The following is a 21,357-nucleotide window of genomic DNA, read 5'->3' as shown; positions in this document are numbered from 1 at the left end:
ACCTGGCTTTAGCTGATAGGATCTTAGCCTCCTTCATTTCAGAAAATTATTGCTTGTATCCTTATTCTATCTCTCCATCATGAAATTGGAATAGTCTGTAAAGTGGCTTCTTTCATTGTATTGAGGTAGCATCTATCCGCTCTCTCACAGGTCACTAAAAGGCTGTGCTTTGGGGAAGCCTGGGGCACAGCGTGATGATACCTGCCAGGCTCACTGACAGGAGGTCATCTTTCTGCTCCAACTAATGAAGCTGAGTTCTCATCCTTTGCTATGCCCTTCACTGTGCTTCAAATTAGGCATTGTTTCCATTTGACTTAGAGTTTACTAGGTGTTATACTAGGTAAGTTTACTGGATTTGTTCTGAATTTATTGTTTTAGCACAGTTAAAAAAAAATGATGTAGAAAAGAATGAAGGCGCCCATTTGGGCTTCCCTGGTGGCTCAGATGGTAAAGAAACTGCCTGCAATGTGGGAGACCTGGGTTTGATCCCTGGGTCAGGAAAATACCCCCCTGGAGAAGGGATTGGCATCGCACTCCAGTATTCCTGCCTGGAGAACCCCGTGGACAGAGGAGCCTGGCGGCCTACAGTCCATGAGGTCGCAAGAGTTGGGACACGGCTGAGCAACTAACATGACGAAGGCTCCCATTTCATACACGTGTGTCATTCAAGAGCGCCTTCTAAGTGAAAGATCAGTGGGAGTATAACCGGGTATATGATGCAGGGATAGTAATAGATGGTGGTGGGCTGCAGACAACTTTTCAAGAGAAAGAAAAAAATACAGTAAGCCTGGTAGTGGTGGTTTAGTTGCTAAGTCATGTCTGACTCTTTGCGACCCCATGGACCGTAGCCTACCAGGCTTAGAAAAAACAATTAGTTACATTTCGGGAGATAGGGATTAAGCTTGCTTGTTTGAGTTCAGTTATGAATTACCGATTATTGAGTCTATGTTGGAAATGGGTGGTATATGCAATGATGAATAATACATGGGATTTACTTAAAAACCTAATTTATATCAAGTAAAATGTTTTCTATTACTATGCAAAATATTAATTTACTTAATTTTCTAGGAATTAATTATTTGCTTGAGTTCATCCTTCTTTTCCTATCCACCCACCCACCTCCACAATACTTTAAGTGCAAAGGTACAGCCATGCCTTCCTACAGTACGGCGTCTTGTGTCTGCTCATGAAGCTCCCTTCTGTGTCATTTCCACAGTAGAACTAGCCTTAGACTTTCATTATTTTCTATTCAGTTACACTGCCAATTCAAATATGAGACATTCTCTTTCAACTTTCAGAAGAACATCAGCAACCACGCGTCTCCCTCTAGTTTTCTCTCGTTTTCCCGATGTTCTGTACTCAGCAAGGAAGGCTCAGCCTTCATCCCGTGAGCACTCGCCACGGCCTTCGGGGGTAGAGTTTGCCAGATGGGTCCTGGGAGATGGGGACACATGGTCCATGTGTGTCACAGGTGTGCCGGGGAGCTGGGGCGGGTCTGAGTGCACTGGGGCCTGCTAGAACAGCGGGTGCCAGGGCACCCTGGGCAGCAGGCCACCAGAATCTTGCCCAGACCAAAGGCACAAGGGCATTGTATTCACTGCACTCGGTGTCACGGGGCTTTTAGCTGGATAAAAAGAAAATGAAATGTATTCACCATTGTTTCCAAGTTATCGAGTAACCACAGTAACCTGGGTTTTCCCCAAATCTGGCTAACGATCTGCAGTGACCAGACTAGAAAATGATTCTCTCTGTCCAAGTGCGGTGAGCCTTAAAGTGAGCAAGACAAATTTCCCCTGGGGAAGACCTATCAATCAGCAAAGCCAGCAGCATGTACTTACTGCACCATTCAGGAGCTAGGGTTCCAAGTGGGATCGCTGCTGAACACACAGAGCCTGTGTACAGACAGACTGAAGTGGGGAATGTTCTGTTTCCTGAACTTAAAGAGTTCCTTTGCTAACTGGGGAGACAAGTCACCATTTGTGAAACAGAACAATTCAGGAACAACATAAGTAAGTGTGATGTCTTAACAGTGATCAGTTCTGTGCCGGCTCAGGCCAGGAGATCAACAAGGACACAAAGATCTGGGAATGATTCATGGGAACATAGGCTTCTAAGGATGTGCACAATTTGAATATACATTGTAATACATAAGCTCTTAGAAAGTACCTTGAAGCATCTTTATTCATGCCTAGTACTAGATCTCGAGGAGGAAATGGCAACCCACTCCAAAGTTCTTGCCTGGAAAATTCTGTGGACAGAGGAGCCTGGTGGGCTATATATAGTCCATGGGGTTGCAAAGAATCAAACATGACCGAGCACACACACACAATACTATATTATGCCTAGTACTATCATCATGCCATAAAAGAAGATAACTTAAATACTAGAAGATGAGTGTCTTACTCATAACCAAATGTAATTTTTCTAGACATTAGTTCTTTGTACAAAATTATGAGAAAACCCGGAGAAGGCAATGGCAACACACTCCAGTACTCTTGCTTGGAAAATCCCATGGATGAAGGAGCCTGGTAGGCTGCAGTCCATAGGGTCGCTAAGAGTCGGACACGACTGGGCAATTTCACTTTCACTTTTCACTTTCATGCATTGGAGAAGGAAATGGCAACCCACTCCAGTGTTCTTGCCTGGAGAATCCCAGGGATGGTGGGGCCTCGTGAGCTGCCGTCTCTGGGGTCGCACAGAGTCAGATGCGACTGAAGCGACTTAGCAGCAGCAGCATGAGAAAACCATTGAGATCTCCACTATTCAACATAGTAGCCCAAGTCACATGTGGCTCTGAGCACTTAAACTGTTGCTAGCTAGGGCTGTGATGCACTCAGTGTAGAGTGCATGTAGGATTTCAACAACTTAGTATGAAAAGAGATGTAAATATCTCGTTAATTTTTAACCCTAATTACATATTGGAATGATAGTTTTACTTATATGTGGTTAAGCATAATATATTATTAAAGTTAATTGTGCCTGCTTATTTTTACCTCTCAGTTATAATTTAAATTATATTTTTCACTAGAAGACTTAACGTTACATATGTGGCCCACCCACTTCATACCTCTGTTAGACAAGGCAGGGAGAGAGGCCTGGTATTTAAAGTGTGGTCTGGACCCTCAGCATCGGCACCCCTGGGAGCTCACTAGAAATGCTGACTCAGAAAGTCCACAAGTTCATGAGATCCTTGTGGTTTAGATGAGCGACAAAGTGTAGGAATGCTGGTCTAGACACTTCTTCGGTACTTCTTTTTTATGATTCAGTTTTTATTTGAATTTTTTCAAATAAATGTTTAAACTCTTTTTGGCATCGTAATCGAACACATATTAGCTGCATAACTTTGGAGAATTTATTGAACATCCTTGAATCTCAATTCCCTACTTATAAAATAGCTATGATACCTCCAACCCCGTATTTTTTGTGTAGGAATTAATGAGATATTTATCCCTAGGAACCCAGGTATTGGAGGCATTTTGGTAATATCAATAATAAAACTGAAACACTACTTTATCCTAATTTTTTTTCATTCTTACATTGTCTATACTATTTTGGGTACAGCAGAATGAACTAAAATTTGAAAGTCTGCTTTCACTTATTTTACCAATTTTCTTTATTTTTTTCTTTAACCTTACTTCTGTATAACATAATTACTTTAAAATCTGATAAAAATCTAGTGGAAAATAATAAAACTTTCAGGTATCATTTTAGAACAAGAGTAGCCATGTAGCTAAATGATTCTGCAGGATGGTTTTATAATTAATATAGAGATTACGTCTGTTGACACCACCCTTATGGCAGAAAGTGAAGAGGAACTAAAAAGCCTCTTGATGAAAGTGAAAGTGGAGAGTGAAAAAGTTGGCTTAAAGCTCAACATTCAGAAAACGAAGATCATGGCATCTGTTCCCATCACTTCATGGGAATTAGATGGGGAAACAGTGTCAGACTTTATTTTTGGGGGCTCCAAAATCACTGCAGATGGTGACTGCAGCCATGAAATTAAAAGACGCTTACTCCTTGGAAGGAAAGTTATGACCAACCTAGATAGCATATTCAAAAGCAGAGACATTACTTTGCCAACAAGGCTATGGTTTTTCCTGTGGTCATGTATGGATGTGAGAGTTGGACTGTGAAGAAGGCTGAGCGCCAAAGAATTGATGCTTGTGAACTGCGGTGTTGGAGAAGACTCTTGAGAGTCCCTTGGACTGCAAGGACATCCAACCAGTCCATTCTGAAGGAGATCAGCCCTGGGATTTCTTTGGAAGGAATGATGCTCAAGCTGAAACTCCAGTACTTTGGCCACCTCATGTGAAGAGTTGACTCATTGGAAAAGACTCTGATGCTGGGAGGGATTGGGGGCAGGAGGAGAAGGGGACGACAGAGGATGAGATGACTGGATGGCATCACTGACTCGATGGACGTGAGTCTGAGTGAACTCCAGGAGTTGGTGATGGACAGGGAGGCCTGGCGTGCTTCGATTCATGGGGTCACAAAGAGTCAGACATGACTGAGCGACTGATCTGATCTGATCTGATCTGATCTCTGTTGATCAACAGACATAATAGTGGTAACAGAAAATAACAGAAAATAGTGGTAAGCTGGAACTCCAATATTTTAGCCACCTGATGCGAAGAGCTAACTCATTTGAAAAGACCCTGATGCCTGGAAAGATTGAGGGCAGGAAGAGAAAGGGACGACAGAGGATGAGATGGCTGGATGGCATCACCGACTCGATGGACATGGGTTTGGGTAAACTCCGGGAGTTGGTGATGGACAGAGAGGCCTGGCGTGCTGCGGTTCATGGGGTCACAAAGAGTCAGACACAACTGAGCTACTGAACTGAATTGAAGGAGTGGGGAAAAAATAACTTTTATTTTTCTCTTCATTTAGAACATTTTTAGCTTTACTGTGGAATTTCAATTCGCTAGAGGCAAGGACCTAGTAAAATGTAAGTATTCCTTTAAATAAAAGGGGTCATTTACAAGCCTATCCTTATTAAAGTGTACCTGGATTATAATAAGGTCAGAGTGCCCAGGCCTGATTAGCTTTAGATGATTTTAATGTCAAAGGGACATAATTAGATTCTCATTGCAATCATCAGTGATTGACACTTAGTAAAAACGACCTTCACAGTTTCATTCTTTAGTTATGTTTAAGGATGACAAAGGGCAGGGCCCCTTCTCTGGGGTTAGCATGTGTGATCCATTGGTCCCTCACCCTGACCCCATCCAGACCTGTGCTCAGGTGTGTAGGTTGTGTAGATGAGGACCCAGAGGCTTCTGTTCTCACGGGGAAGCTTTGAGAGCAAAAGAAAGCTTTGGAGAAGCAGGCCCCGATCTCACGTGTGCCAATGTTAACGATCAGAAATTGTACGTAAAAGGCACCTAGCAAGATGGCACCCATACCCAAGGGATTGAAAATATCTTTGTGGGAAAAGTCCTTGGTGAGTCCATGGACACTCTAGAGCAGGTGAGATGCAGGTGACACCCGCGAGCTCTAGTGCAGTCTGCTCAGCAGGGAAGTCGTGCTGCAGAGTTTGCCCGTGAGCTAAGGGCGCTAAGTTTGCAGTTGGTGGGCTGGCTCCCTCCTGATCGCAAGGAAAGGTTCTCAGGGCTGTGTGATGACAGTACACTTGTACTTCCCAGAACTCAGAAACTAACAACTCTTTCCAGGGTAGACACACACTCTCATTTTCCTTGCACTGATTCATTTATTAAGCGTGCAAGCACTTACCAGGCACTCGCCATGTGGTGGCACTCTGCTTGTCAGTAGAAGGGGACCAAGGCATCTATGCTTTGAACTCTGCATTGAAAGGAAAAACAAACAATACTGATTAGATAATTACTTTATTATAATTTTTATAAAGAACTTTATGCATGTTATCCTTTTTACCTCTCATGATAATAACAACAATATGAATTGGCTGACAACACTCTCGCTCTTACAAGCACTGCTGGGCATTTTATGTGTATTAACTAAATACTGCCAATAAAATTGTGGGGTGGACATCACTTTTATAAAAATGAGAGCTAAGGCACAGAGGTGTTAAGTGTCTTAATACAACTCATACTGTCTGTAAGTGGCAGCGTCAGGATTTAAACCCAGGTTCCAAAGCCCTTGCTCTGCAGGTCTGTGTCTCCCTCAGAAATGAGGAGAGACAGGACTAATGACACGCATTCTAGGACCACAGGTATGGGTAACAGCAGAACCAAAATTTAAACCTCTGTCTGTCTTACCACACAATTGTACTCTTGCCATTACAGTCAATTTGCCTCAATTTAGAATTTAAAACCTGTCTATAGAGATAGCTAAGTAGGAGAGAGTGAATGCCTAGTTTTTTAGAGGCCACAGGAATGCAGAGAAAAGAAACATCTTAAAGGGCCCATCTACTTCTTGAACTGTCCCGTGTGATCCTCTCATCATGTATATCAAAGTGAGCAATTTACCCTATGATTTGCTCCAGTTGATTTTATCAAAAGAGGTGAGAGTGAGAGCTTCACAGCCAGGCTTAAACGGGAATCCAGGTTTTCTTGCTCATTCATCCATTATTCAACATTCCTATTGATTACCCACCACGTGTGGGCCATTTTGGCTACTTCCCGAATAAAGATGCATCTCCTGCCACGTCCCTTCCCCACCCCCCACCGCAGTCCCAACCCTGGAATTAAAGTTCAGTCTCTGCAGAAAGCCAGGCTCAAGAAAATTCAACCAGCCCCTTCCCTGATGCGGAATTCTTTGATCTGGAAATTTCCCTTCTATCTTTAGCATTGTTTATAACCTATTTCATTCTAAAGGCAAGTTATTGTGGATAATTTGAAACCCCCAAATCCCAAATATTTGCTATTTGAAATACAAACTATTATTAAAATGAGCTCCCCTGGTGGCTCAGCAGTAGAGAACCTGACTACAATGCAGGAGACAGGGGTTCGATCCCTGGGTAGGGAAGATCCCCTGGGGAAGGAAATGGCAACCCACTCCAGTATTCTTGCCTGGAGAATCCCATGGACAGAGGAGCCTGGTGGGCTACAGTCCATGGGGTTGCAAGAGTCAGACAGGACTGAGTGGCTAAACCACAGCAACATGATTGAAATTGTTAGATGGGTCACCAAAATGACAGGGTCCATCCAACTTACCATATTTCTGAATAAGGAAGAGACAATAAAATCTGAATAAAAATGTTTTCCTTTGACAGCTGAGTTCAGTTCGGTTGCTCAGTCATATCTGACTCTTTGCCACCCCATGGACTGCAGCACGCCAGGCTTCCCTGTCCATCACCAACTCCTGGAGCTTGCTCAAACTCATTCCATCCAACCATCTCATCCTCTGTCATCCCCTTCTCTTCTTGCCTTCAGTCTTTCCCAGCATTAGCTGAATTAAGTCCTCTTTATCAAGTCAATGGTTGTTCCAATTGTAGAAATCAACAGTGGCTTTTGAGATCTGGTTTAATATAGAAATCTATATTAACTTCTAAAAATACCAAGGATATAAGCAAAATGTCTCTATAAAGATAGTAGACTTTGTTTTTATTTTAGTAAAAACAAAAGTACAAATGAAAGAAATTCACTAACAAATGTTTACTTATTCTTCTTAAGAAAAGATCTTTGACATGACAGGGTATCAGAAACTATTCAGTAGATGTTGCTGGGAAAATTGAACTTATGTTCACAATTCCTCAATTCATCTTTCATTTTTATTTAGGTGAAATTAGGTTAAATGTACATGAAAAGTAGAAATAATATATCTTTAAAGCCTGTGCCTGTGTCTTTAAAGGGAGGCCTGGAGTGCTGCCATCCATGGAGTTGCAAAGGGTCGGACATGACTTGGGGACTGAACAGCAGCAGCAGCAGCAAAGCCTGTCCCTTAGCGTGTTAAAGAAGCGACTGTCCGCAGCTGGCATGCCCTTACTCCCATCCCAGGCAGCACTTTCCCCGGGCCCCGGCCAGGTCTCAGTGGCTTGAGGAGAAAGCGCAGTGAAGTACTTGCCGCAGGGCAGTGAGCAGAGGACACTTTGTGTGTAATTGTGGGAGTGCAGGTGAATGCCCTCCTTAAAGGTGAGGCCTATTTTGGACTGCTGATTTAACCCGGATATGAGCAATAACACTAGTCCCTCCTACCTTCCTTCCTTCCCTTCTGCTAACAGACTCGATTCTTAGAGTAAATGAAAATGAGGACTCAACTCAAAAATGAGAGTGCTAATGGGGGGAGTTCAGTTAGGAAATCCTAGGAAAAGAGCAAGAAGAACTGTAATAAGAGGGCCTTTAAATAAAAAACAGAGAAACAAGGGTCAGTTGTTACCCCTACAAATAAATGCAGGTGGACTTGTACACATGCCGAGTTTATACAGGAAGGGACATCTTTACAGTAGGATCTTGGCTTTGACTATGAAAATTCACAGAATACTCACTGAGCATTTGTTGGGCATAAATAGGCACTGGGAACACATAGCAGATCCTCTGAACAGAAAACCCTCATCACAGCTCTCAATTTGCAAGGCATTTCTCTGAGCCCCAAATTTAAATGGCACTCGAAATATACAGTGAGATAGTGAAGATGTTCTTGTGTGAGAGCAGGTTATTTTCTCAGTTAAACCTCATTCATCTTGGTTTGATCCTGACCGCGTCCAGGTACTTTATTTAATTTTTATTGGAGTGTAGTTTTTCACAACGTGTGTTATTTTCTGCTGTATAGTGAAGTAAATCATCTCTCTCTCTCTCTCTCTCTCTCTCTCTATATATATATATATATATATATATATATATTCTCTTGTTTGGATTTCCTTCCCATTTAGGTCACCACAGAGCATTGAGTGTCTGGTCTCATTAGTTATCTACTTTATACGTAGTGTTGCATATACGTCATGTACTTTATGGGAAAAGTGTCTTTGCGCATTGGATCAGCCCATTGGTAGTCTCGCTGTGTAAGTGTGCACTTGGGTCTCTGTTGTGTGTATGTTAGTTGCTTAGTTGTGTCCGACTCTTTGCAACCCCATAGACTGTAGCCCCCCAGGCCCCCGGGCATGGGATTGTCCAGGCAAGAACACTGGAGTGGGTTGCCATTTCCTTCTCCAAAAGGAACTATAGAAAGAAAGAAAGTGAAGTCACTCAGTCGTGTCCTACTCTTTGTGACCCCCAAAGACTGTAGCCTACCAGGTTCCTCCATCCATGGAATTTTCCAGGCAAGAGTACTGGAGTGGGTTGCCATTTCCTTCTCTGGGTCTCTGTTGCTGCTGCTAAGTCGCTTCAGTGGTGTCTGACTCTGTGTGACCCCATAGACAGCAGCTCACCAGGCTCCGCCGTCCCTGGGATTCTCCAGGCAAGGATGCTGGAGTGGGTTGCCATTTCCTTCTCCAATGCATGAAAGCGAAGTCGCTCAGTCGTGTCCAACTCTTAGCGACCCCATGGACTGCAGCCTACCAGGCTCCTCCGTCCATGGGATTTTCCAAGCAAGAGTACTGGAGTGGGGTGCCATCGCCTTCTCTGCCGGGTCTCTGTTAAGTTTCCTCAAAGCTCCTGCAGTGACACTGTGTTAGTAAATGACACTTTTTGCTTATTATTGCCCCATTTTCTATTAACCCAGTAACTTTTTCCCAAACAATCTCTAAGCATCTTATATAACAATAAGAGCTAACATTTACTGACCATTTACTGTATGTCTGCCAAGCATTTAAATCTAGTGACTTTAGTTATCACAAAAACCCTAAGAAGTGGATTCTACTGTTTCTCCTTCTCTGTAGCTGAGGAAACAGAGGCTATGCGTACCAGAGCCAGGCCCGACAGAGCGTGTCTCATTTCACAGGCTTTGCTTGTTGTCCAATACACACACACACACACACACACACAGACACACACTGGTTCATCTACTATGGTCAGACACACACACACACACACACACACACTGGCTCATCTACTATGGTCGGCCAGTCTAAACACTGCCAAAAACATTGCTAATAAAAAGTTGATAAAATTTTTAGATTCTTGACTGATGATTTTTAAATCTGAGAATTACATTTCTGTTTCAGAGATAAGTGTATTAAAGCCATCAAGGACAAAGGAATAAATTGGGAAGATCCCATGGAGGAGGGCATGGCAACCCACTTCAGTATTCTTGCCTGGAGAATCCCATAGATAGAGGAGCCTGGCGGGCTATAGTCCATAGGGTCGCAGAGTAGGACACGACTGAAGCGACTTAGCGTGCACACATGCAGAGTAATCTTAGAGATGTTAAAATGCTTTTCCCTGAAATCGCTTTGTGGTATGTCATTGCTCCAAATAAATATATTCTTATAACTAAGCTAAATTACCACTATGGCTGTTTTCCAAATAAATCAAATTATTAGAAAATAGAAATACCCACACATAAGTAAATACTAATGTTTGTGTGCTTATAGTCTTTAAAACCGGTCAAGTTACTTTTTATTTCTTAGCAAATATACATATGTTTGCATATATACTTATATTTAATGTATATTTATATTAAAATATATACATTTATTTTAGCCCTAGCAATACCAAAATAGCAAATACAAAAAAATTACAGAAACTCTCCGAAACACTTCCTTTTCTCCTGAACAGCGATTTCAGATTGCTCTTCGGCCCCTTGGGCTCCCCGCAGGTGTCCCCAGAAAGGCTGGGGGCTGAGTGGCTGGGCTGGAGGTCTCCTCCCTTCCTCACACTGAGCTGCTCCTCACTGCAGTTTTGTGTGTTGGGATTGCTCACGGCATCTTCCTTGGAGTTCTGCTGCACTTAAGAAAAAAGGAAAAGTCTGAACCCCATTATTCTGGAACTTCTTACAATATCCAGTAGATGGCAAACTTTACTGCAAGAAAACAGCTGGGCAGCCTCTAAAGTGGTCTGAGGATAGCCGTGACCCTTCACATGCAGTAAGGTTTTCACGTGGTGACCAAGGCTCACGTGAAGGTTGGGAACATCCTCCTCCTGCAAAGTTTTTCTGTGTATGTCCATTTCACTCTTGTTCTAAAGGTATTATTATGAGAATTATTCTATTGTTCACTGAGTGTACACACAGTGTACATGGTACACTGAAGTAACATATACACGATAGATTCTTTTTCAATTCAGGTGTACAAAAGTAGAATAATCATAACCCTTATATCGTGACACTCCCATCATTGGTCTCTGCATATTCCGCTTTTATTTTCTTAGTTGGCTATTTAATTTGTTGTTTTTAATAAGGCAGTAAATTGCAGTTCCTTTCTATATTTGAAAAAAATTATTTTCTTTTTGACAGGCTATGCTCTTTGCTTGTTTAGTACAGTCAGGTGAAGCATCAATTAATAATGCCTAGGCTAGTGGTTCGGAGAAGGCAATGGCACCCCACTCTAGTACTCTTGCCTGGAAAATCCCATGGATGGAGGAGCCTGGTGGGCTGCAGTCCATGGGTCCCTAGGAGTCGGACACGACCGAGCGACTTCACTTTCCCTTTTCACTTTCATGCATTGGAGAAGGAAATGGCAACCCACTCCAGAGTTCTTGCCTGGAGAATCCCAGGGACGGGGGAGCCTGGTAGGTTGCCGTCTCTAGGGTCTCACAGAGTCGGACACAACTGAAGTGACTTAGAATAGATAGCATAAAAAAAAAAAAAAAAAAAAAAAAGAATAGCATAGCATAGCATAGGCTAGTGGTTAAGACTTTGCCTTCCAATACAGGAGGTCCAGTGGTTAAAATTTCTTCTTCCAATACAGGAGGTATGGGTTCAACCACTGGCCAGGGAGCCAAGATCCCACATGCCTTGTGGTCAGAAAACCAAAAACTATAAAACAGAAGCAATATTGTAACAAGTTCAATAAAGACTTTAGAATGGTCCACATTAAAAAATCTTAAAAAAAAAAACACAAGGCTTAGGTCACAGTCTGTGGGCTTCCTAGGTGGCTCATTGGTAAAGAACCCGGCTGCCAATGCAGGAGATTTGGGTTCGATCCCTGGGTAGGGAAGATCTCGTGGAGGAGGAAGTGGCAACCCACTCCAGTATTCTTGCCTAGAGAATCCCATGGACCAAGGAGCCTGGTGAGCTACAGTCCATGGGGTCGTGGAGAGTCAGACATGACTGAGAGACTGATATCTCACACACACACACACACACACACACACACACACACACACACAGGCTGCATTTCTAAGAGGGCCTATTTGCATCTCACCCAGGGCACACCCATAAACCCAGGCAGCAAATGCTGCCAATGACAACGTGACCCCCAGAGAAGACCCAGTAAAGGGATGTGCTTGACGGACCATCTGGTCCCGCACCAGCACGGAACACAGAACTCAGAGTGCACAGGTAAGCAGGCCGATGAGTGTGTGTGGGTCTATGTTATAACCCTTCCTGTTTGGCTTTGAGAAATATTTTTATTACATTTATTCAGCCACACTTTAAAAATCACTAAGGGTTATAAGGGGGACAACAATACACTTCTTACCACCTCCCCTTCAATTCCAGCTTCTCACTCTCAGCATGCACTCCCTGGAAGCAACTACTTGAAACTCTTCTAGATATTTCTTGTAGTTTTCATTTGTATGTTTTAAAATAATAGGCTAGGCTTTATTCTTCGGTTTTAGCTACTCACATGATCGCTTGGAATTCTGCATATCCTGACATAACTTTAAGCTCCGTCCTCCTCTTCTCCTTGACCCCTCATGTCCTCCCCGTTTTCTCTGGTGTCTCATTTTGAAATTCCTCCTTGACTGTTCCTCTAGTTCCCTTTTTCTTCTACCTCCTCTTTCCAATCTCTTGGCAAAATTCTTTTGTGGGGGTGAGGTGGGGGAGATTCTTCCCAACTTTCAATCACTCAGCTGAATTTTTAAATGTCTAAAACTCACATTTTTAATTTCTTGTTTTCTGGAAGTTTATTTTTATAACCCTTCTACTCATTTCACGGCAGCTATATCCTGACTCTTTGAAAATAATAATTCTCAAGTTTACATAAATTTTGCTTATCTCCCTACACTGTCTTTGCCTCTTCCAAGTTACATTTCTTTAAAACAATGTGTGTTTTTGTCTCTGTGTTTGATCTTAGTTGGAGATTTTCCTCAAATGTCTGAAAATCTCATGCAATCTGTTCATATATAAGAAGGGAGTACTATTGTTTCTTAAGCTGATTAATAGATTCAAAAACACTATTTATCATTGTTTTTTAGAGTATAATTGAAGTATAATTTAAAGTATAATTAAAAAATAACTCTCTACCGAGCACGTATGCATGCCCTATATGCTTACGTACATTCCATATAGTAGTTCTTATTAAAGCTGTTTGAAAGATCTTTCTTTATGTGCTAGGGTTTACGGCTTATTAGGATTTATTCTAGAGTGGTCCAGCTGGGTCATTTCAATAGGTGACATTCTACATCAGTATCTGAAAGTATTTTCACTCAGGCTTGTCAAGGGAAATAATTCCCTTTCCTGCTAGGAGTATACATCTGGCTCCTGGCATTGTTAGAAATGAATTGAAAATGAGGCTGGGGGGTGTCTCAGAATTCTGCATAGACACCCACTTAATTCTTCCACAAACCAGATTCAGCCCCACCCACATCACCCGTGCCTCTGAATCTGCCTTCGTGGGGGAAACACATGCAGTTTCCTAGGGTGAGAGAGAGAACAAGAGCATCTAACTGCTCTCAACCAGTTTCCCAAACAAGCTTCCTTTTCTCAGCTCCACTTGCATGATCATTTCAGAAGTACATGACACGTGTAATTCCTGAACCTGTCGGGGATTCTGTGGCATCAGCTGGTTCTAGGGCTCTCCCACTTCTGGTTTGGTGTCAGCTCTCTTTGGCTTCCTAAGTCTACTACTTCTCACCCCCTGTAGTCCAGCTTCCAGTGTGTATGTGTATTTATGGCTGTCTACCCCCTCAGCCTCTGTCCTGGCTCTTGAAAGTTTATGGTGATTTATTCCTTTCTGTATTATTTTAGGATTTGGGGTGGGTCTGATTTATTGAGGTATAATTTACATAAAGTATGAGAAAACTCACCACTTTTAAGTGGCAAATGCATACGATTAGTAACTAGAAGCACACTCATGATACAGAATATGTCCATGAATATTTCTTTATGATCCTCTGTGTTAAGGCCCTTCACCAGTTCCGTTCCCCAGTGACCACTGAACTGTGTCCAGTGATATAATTGCTCCTTCTCTAGAACGTCATACCTGTGGCAGATTCATTTTGATATTTGGCAAAACTAATACAGTTATGTAAGGTTTAAAAATAAAATAAAATTAAAAAAAAATGGAATCAGGCAGCATGTAGTCTTTGGTCTGGCTTCTTTCACTTAGCATAATACTCTGGAGATTCCTTCATGTTGTTCTGTTGATCAGTAATTTGCTGAGTAGTGGTCCAGCATATGATATATTAAAATTTATTTACCAGTTGATGAACATTTAGCTCTTTCCAGTGTTGGTCATTATGAATGAAGTTGTTTTCTTTTTCAAGAAATTTTTTGTATGAGCGTTATGATTTCATTTCTCTTGGGGGAAATGCCTAGGTGTGGGATTGCTGGGTCATATGGTAAATGTATGTTTAAATTTATAAGACATTTCAAAAATGTTTTTCAAAGTTCCTACACTATTTTGAATTTCCACCGGCAATGTATGTGATAAGTAACTGATATAGCAAAGTAGTCTTTTAAGTTACGATGCCTTGCTGAAGACAAAAGAGGATTTTTTGAAAATATATTGGGATCAAACCAACAGCACGATGTAACTATTCTGAATTTCTATGAACATAAGAACATTGCTTCAGAATATAAAAGTGAAAATTGTCAGAATGAAAAGGAGAAATAAAGAAAATTTATAATCACTATGAAAATGGAAAGAAAGTGAAAGTCACTCAGTCGTATCCGACTCTTCGCAACCCCATGGCCTATACAGTCCATGGAATTCTCCAGGCCAGAATACTGGAGTGGGTAGCCTTTCTGTTCTCCCAGGGATCTTCCCAACCTAGACATTGAACTCAGGTCTCCTGCATTGCAGGCGGATTGTTTACCTGCTGAGGCACCAGGGAAGCCCAATATCTAATCACTACGGGAGGTTTTAATGCATCAACCTCAGCAGAGAGAAAAAGTAGAAAACAGTGAATGATGCTATAGAAGATCTATATAACACAGTTAACAAACTTGATCTAATTAATTCTTACAGATTTTTAATATGGCAAAGAATAACTCACAATGGAAATTAGAAAACATTTTTAATATATTAAAAAGAAATTGTGAGAAACTCAGCAAATCTGTATTTTTAAAGAAAATTATCTTATTAATAAATTAGAAGAAATCTGAAAAAGTAAATAGCAAGTTAAAAAGAAAGTAAAATTAAGGAAAATAAAAAGGTAAAAGTAGAAATCTGTGGGACAGAAAACCAAGAAACCAAGATAGTATAGACAAACTCTACAAAATCAAAGTCTATTATTTGAAAGATGAATACAATTATTAATACATAGATAAGAAAGATCAGTTATAATAAAGGGGGCATGAAGGAGAGTTTCGTTTTCTCCAGGTGCCCATTAGCACTTGGTATTGTCAATCTTTGTCATTTAGTCATTTGAGTGGGCGAGCAGCTATGCACGTGCTCAGTCCTGTCCAACTCTTTGAGACCCCATGGACTGTAGCCCGCCAGGCTCCTCTGTCCATGGAAACTTCCATGCAAGACCACTGGAGTGGGTTGCTATTTCCTTCTCCATTGAGTCGCCATACTGTTTTAAGCCATACAGGCTTTCCTGATGGCCCAGATGGTAAAGAATCTGCATGCAGGGCAGGAGACCTGGGTTCAATCCCTGGGTCGAGAAGATCCCCTGGAGAAGGGAATGGCAACCCACTCCAGTATTCTTGCCTGGAAGTTTCCATGGACAGAGGAGCCTGGCAGGGTCCACGGGGCTGCGAAGAATGAGACACGGCTGAGCAACTAACACTTTCACTAGGCTTTTCATGGGGTTTAGAAGCAGCAGAGTAAACACTTAGGTGGATATCACCATGGTTAAGTAGGAAACTCTACCCAGAAGGATCCTAACTTCTAAAATAATGCAGGAAAAAGAAATGAACCTTGGAATCAGAGAAATCAGAGGTTCAAATCCCCCTTCTCTATGACCCTGTAAAAATAGCTCATTCCCTATAAAACTCGGTTTTCCATCTGTAAAATGCTTTGCACAAATGCTGTTAGAAGTTTACTTTTAAAATTGCACCGTAAGGGCCTAAGATATAAATGCTAATTTCCTTTGCTATGTGTTTTTCTATACAAATGTTTCAATTAATGGCTTAAATGAAAATACTTCATTTTTAGATTTTTTTTTTTGATGTGGAACATTTTAAAAGTCTTTATGGAATTTGTTACAATATTGCTTCTGTTTTTTCTTTCTTTTTTTTTTTAATGTTTTTTGGTTGTGAAGCATGTGGGATCTCAGCTCCCTGACCAGGGATTGAACCTACACCCTCTGCATTAGAAGGCTGTTTTAACCACTGGAGTACCAGGGAAGTCCCAAGATACTTGATTTTTTTTGTGCTCCAATTAAACTTTATCTATAAGACAGATGGCAGGTCAGATGTGACTCACAGGCTACAATTTGCTAATGCTTGCCCTAGAGTTTACAATATACATCTTTGACTTATCACAATATGCCTGTAAATAATACTGTACCTCTTCAGAGCATCTCTTAGGAACTATGCTACAGCTCACTTTCACTTTTTTCCTCTCTTACTTTCCACTGTTATTCAAAGATACTTGATTTCTGAAGAAAGGGGGAAATCATCATTATTACCACTAACAAAATGCAACAAAACAAAGCAAGATTGAAAATGTGATTTCATCATATGCCTTTGACAGTGAGAGTTCAGAGAGCAGAGTTGCAATATTTATTTCTCTTTTTTTTTTTAGTTTGGACACAGGAACTCTAAGTACTATAAATGCTAGAACTGTTGAATATCTCTTCATTTTCCTCCCTATCCTCTGCCCTCTGCCCCCCTCTCAGACCTCTGCCTTCCCGTATTTTCATGCTTTTCATATGATTGGCAGAGCAATGCCCATACCTCTCATGCTTTTTCTTTTTTTCTTCTGAAAATAATGCCATTCCTTCACTTGCATTCATTGGATTCATTTTGATATTTGGCAAAACTAATACAATTATGTAAAGTTAAAAAAAAAAAAGACATCTCAGATATATGTATATTTATGGCAACCCACTCCAGTATTCTTGCCTGGAGAATCCCACGGACAGAGGAGTCTGGCAGGCGACGGTCCATGGGGTCTCAAGAGTCGGACACGACTTAGTGACTAAACCACCACCACCACCACCATGGTTGATTCACATTATTGTACAGCAAAAGCCAACACAGCATTGCAAACCAACTGTCATCCAATTATTAATACATTAAAAGACATCTCGAGTGCCTTTTCTCCAGTGAGGCTCTCCTGGCAGGCTCGCCCTGGGCCCTGTGGTCACTCAGCACGCTTCCTCCCAGGCTGTGCTGTGGCATTTCTCCACGCTAGTCCAGTAGGTATGCACTGAGCAGATACTATACGACAGGTGATGCTACAAACCCAGAAAACACCGGACACAAGCTCTTCCCCTTTCCTTAGTGGAGCTAGAACTGCAATGAGGAGAACAGAAAACAAACATGTGCACAGAGAAATAAGCACACTTCACATATATATGAGAAAGTAAAACATGATAAAGGTTTAGAAAAGGGGTTCAGAGAAAGCTTTTCTCAGAAAGTGACATTGTAGCTAAGACATGAACAGCTAGAAGCCAGTCATACATTTGAAGATGTGATTGGAAAGCCAGTGCTTGAAAAAAACAACTATGGGAAAAGGATGACTGGTTGAGTTTTTCCACAGGGACTAGAAAAGGTCTGCTCTCAGATCAACCCTCCTGATAACACATAAGCATATGTTAACCTTCTGTGTACAGGCACTGGAGGGGAACTTCCAGCTGCCAGAAAGACTCCAAGCAAGATATCTGTGAAAACCCTCACTCTTGTGTGATGAACCAGTCAATCACTAGCTTTCCATCTTCCCATCACACTCTTGGTGACCAGACCACATTAAAGAGAACCAATTCTCTTTTTGCAGGAAGAGATTTACCACTTTTACATATTTCTCAAAGTTTTCATGCTACTTTCTTCTGACAGTAGTTGATTTATGTCTCCTAAGAGCAGACTATTCATTTCATAATTTTTAAAATTTTAAGCCTAGACCATTACCCACTGTTATATTAGGAATATTGTGAGACTGGAAGTAAAAATAAGAGAATGGTGTACTAGATAAATCCATACACAAAAGACAGTGTTTTGTGATCTGATGCAGTTGAGTTGCCAAATCAAACAGCTTCTCAATATACATAATTAACAAAATAACAATGCTGTGATCATAATATGTGTAGATTCAGGGGAAAATTATACACATGTAGATATCCAGTGAATTTGGGGAAAAAATCACAGAAGTATTGCTTTCTTGCTGGTCATCATTCCAATGAGAATTTCAAAAATGTTTCTCTAGAACAGAGAAGCTTTCAGAAATTTGGAAGTCCATACACTTTACATCTGCTTCCTTTCGGTGGGACTTAACCTGTCATCTGTACGATGCACATAATATTTGTTGCTGGGACGATTATAAATAATATATGTGAAACACCTGACATGCTTGGTACACAGAGTAAACCTTCAGCAAATAGTTGGTGTTTAATTTTATATTTTCATTCTTCTATGCTTTTCCTTTTAGACCACACATGATGATTGTAGTAAAGCAGTCATAAGCCAAAGTATTGTGTTCATTCAAATATTAGTTTCAGTTAGACAGTATATTCAGAGACAATTTTGTATCTCATCTCCCAGGATACCCCCAAAATCCTCCATGAGAGAATGTGAATTTCAAAATTTAGGGTTTATGGGGCAATTTAACAATTCACCCCATCCCTCAACAGCACTTCTACATGAGAAAAGGAAAATGCAAGAGAAGCAAAGAATCTGAAGCCAGTCATTTTTGTTTCTTACTAGCAGCTATATGAAAAAAAATGACAAATCATCATTATGACAGAGCTCGTTATTAGACATCATTTGACAAATTCATCACTAGAATGCAGTCAAGTTTGCATTCTATTAATGAGTTCATTTGAGGTGCATGAAGAGCGGAAGTAAGGACGTTCTTTAATTTTATCATCCACCATTTGTTTGCATGCTTCATCTGATGTTTTTCCTTGTAGGTTCCTTTTGCAATAAAAATGACACCAAGTGCCTCTCCGATTCTTGCCAAAACAATTCTACGTGCAAGGATTTCTCAAAAGACAAGAGTTGCCGTTGTTCAGACACAGCCGTTCACGGGGACAAAGACTGTAGGGAGGAGGAGGACCCCTGCCTCTCCAGCCCCTGTCCTGGACACGCCTCGTGCGTCCGCGTCCCGGGGGAGAGGCGCTCTCGGTGCAGATGTCCTCCCGGGCACAGCGGGGCCGGCTGCGACACCGCCGCTGGCCCCTGCGGGCCCCACTCCTGCCTGCACGGGGGCGTCTGCCACCAGGACCCTGGGCCCCCTGTGTGCGTCTGCCCCGCTGGCTACGCGGGAAGGTTCTGCGAGCTGGACCTCGATGAGTGCGCGTCTAGCCCCTGCCTGCACGGTGCCGTGTGCCAGGACAGAGGCGATGGCTACTCCTGCTTCTGTGTCCCGGGCTATCAAGGCCGGCACTGCGACGTGGAAGTGGACGAGTGTGTGTCGGAGCCCTGCCGGAACGCGGCCACGTGCCTCAACGAGATCGGACGGTACACCTGCCTCTGCCCGCGCGGGTTCTCCGGTAAGTGGGGGTCCAGTGCGGGGCGAGGAACCTAGCCCTCTGCTTAATGTGATGGAAGCAGAAGAGACCTTGAATGGCCCATCCAACTGCTTCCGAACATGGCCTTGATAGGAGCCCATCAGCAGATAGGGGGCCTCCTCAGCTACTCAAAATCCACCCAGCTTGAGCATTTGTCGCTGTTGTTTTTGTAGATGCAGTCTAGACTTAAAGGGCATCTGGGACCTAGGCTTCGGGGTCAAGGCAGTCCAGTCTCCCCATCAGAGCAGACGACCTTCATCCCAGGGGTGTGGGGCAGCCTGGTGGGAGTTGGCCACGGATGGACACAGGATGTCGGAGTGTGATAAACACACCAAGGATAGCAAGGCTGACTGAGAATGGCCTTTGAGATAAGTCATGATTTTATTATTTTAAAAAGCCACTTCTTGCTGAATCTCATGGAAACAACAAATAATAAACCCATATATCTATTCACAAAGTTTCTGCTGATGTTGATTTAGTAACAGAGTAACAAGTAGTTCATTCATTATAAGGCTCCTGCCTGCTCAGTCACTCAGTCCTGTCCAACTCTTTGTGACCCAGTGGACTGTAGCCCACCAGGTTCCTCTGTCCGTGGGATTCTCCAGGCAAGAATACTGGAGTGGGTTGCCATTTCCTTCTCCTGGAGATCTTCCCCACCCAGGGATTGAACCCAGGTCTCCTGCATTGCAGGCAAATTCTTTTTCATCTGAGCCACCAGAGAAACACAAGAATACTGCAGTGCCCTTCTGCAGGGGGTCTTCCCCACCCAGGGATGCACCCGGGTCTCCACACTGCAGGTGAATTCTTTACCATCTGAGCCACCAAGTAACTAAGATTATTTATTACTTCCATAGTAGTTTGCGTCTCTATTAAAGAACTCCCTGTATTCTGTCCTCTTCTTCAGATTATCTGTGTTTTTTGTCTCCTCCCACTAAAGTGTTAGTTCTGAAAGAACAGAAGTCATGTTTTCTGTTTATTCTTCAATTCATCAATACTTTGGGAGTATTTATTATACTAAGTTCAGATCAGTCGCTCAGTCGTGTCCAACTCTTTGCGACCCCATGAATCGCAGCACGCTAGGCCTCCCTGTCCATCACCAACTCCCGGAGTTCACTCAGACTCACATCCATCGAGTCAGTGATGCCATCCAGCCATCTCATCCTCTGTCGTCCCCTTCTCCTCTTGCCCCCAGTCCCTCCCAGCATCAGAGTCTTTTCCAATGAGTCAACTCTTCACATGAGGTGGCCAAAGTACTGGAGTTTCAGCTTGAGCATCATTCCTTCCAAAGAAATCCCAGGGCTGATCTCCTTCAGAATGGACTGGTTGGATCTCCTTGCAGTCCAAGGGACTCTCAAGAGTCTTCTCCAACACCACAGTTCAAAGGCATCAATTCTTCAGCACTCAGCCTTCTTCACAGTCCAACTCTCACATCCATACAAGACCACAGGAAAAACCATAGCCTTGACTAGACGGACCTTTGTTGGCAAAGTAATGTCTTTGCTTTTGAATATGCTATCTAGGTTGGTCATAACTTTCCTTCCAAGGAGTAAGCGTCTTTTAATTT

General features: G+C 42.3%; 1 protein-coding gene across 3 annotated transcripts in view; it reads left to right on the top strand.

Annotated features, from left to right (window-relative positions):
• The window catches only part of CRB1 (crumbs cell polarity complex component 1), a 217,625-nt gene that overhangs the window by 47,344 nt on the left and 148,924 nt on the right, over positions 1–21,357 (top strand). Inside the window, exons 2-3 of one of the 3 annotated variants that reach the window (XM_044942640.2) lie at positions 4,891–4,948; positions 19,194–19,775. In XM_044942640.2, coding sequence (XP_044798575.2) covers positions 4,891–4,948; positions 19,194–19,775 — 640 coding nt within the window. Of the gene's footprint in view, positions 1–4,890; positions 4,949–12,173; positions 12,295–19,193; positions 19,776–21,357 lie in introns of those variants that run through there. The other 2 variants (XM_006064880.4, XM_006064879.4) reach the window with 2 other exon arrangements.

This window comes from Bubalus bubalis, chromosome 5 (assembly GCF_019923935.1).
Source record: "Bubalus bubalis isolate 160015118507 breed Murrah chromosome 5, NDDB_SH_1, whole genome shotgun sequence".
In the NCBI taxonomy this organism is placed as follows: domain Eukaryota; kingdom Metazoa; phylum Chordata; class Mammalia; order Artiodactyla; family Bovidae; genus Bubalus; species Bubalus bubalis.
Note: the sequence above shows the minus strand (reverse complement) of the source record. Positions and strands in the feature narration are given on the sequence as shown.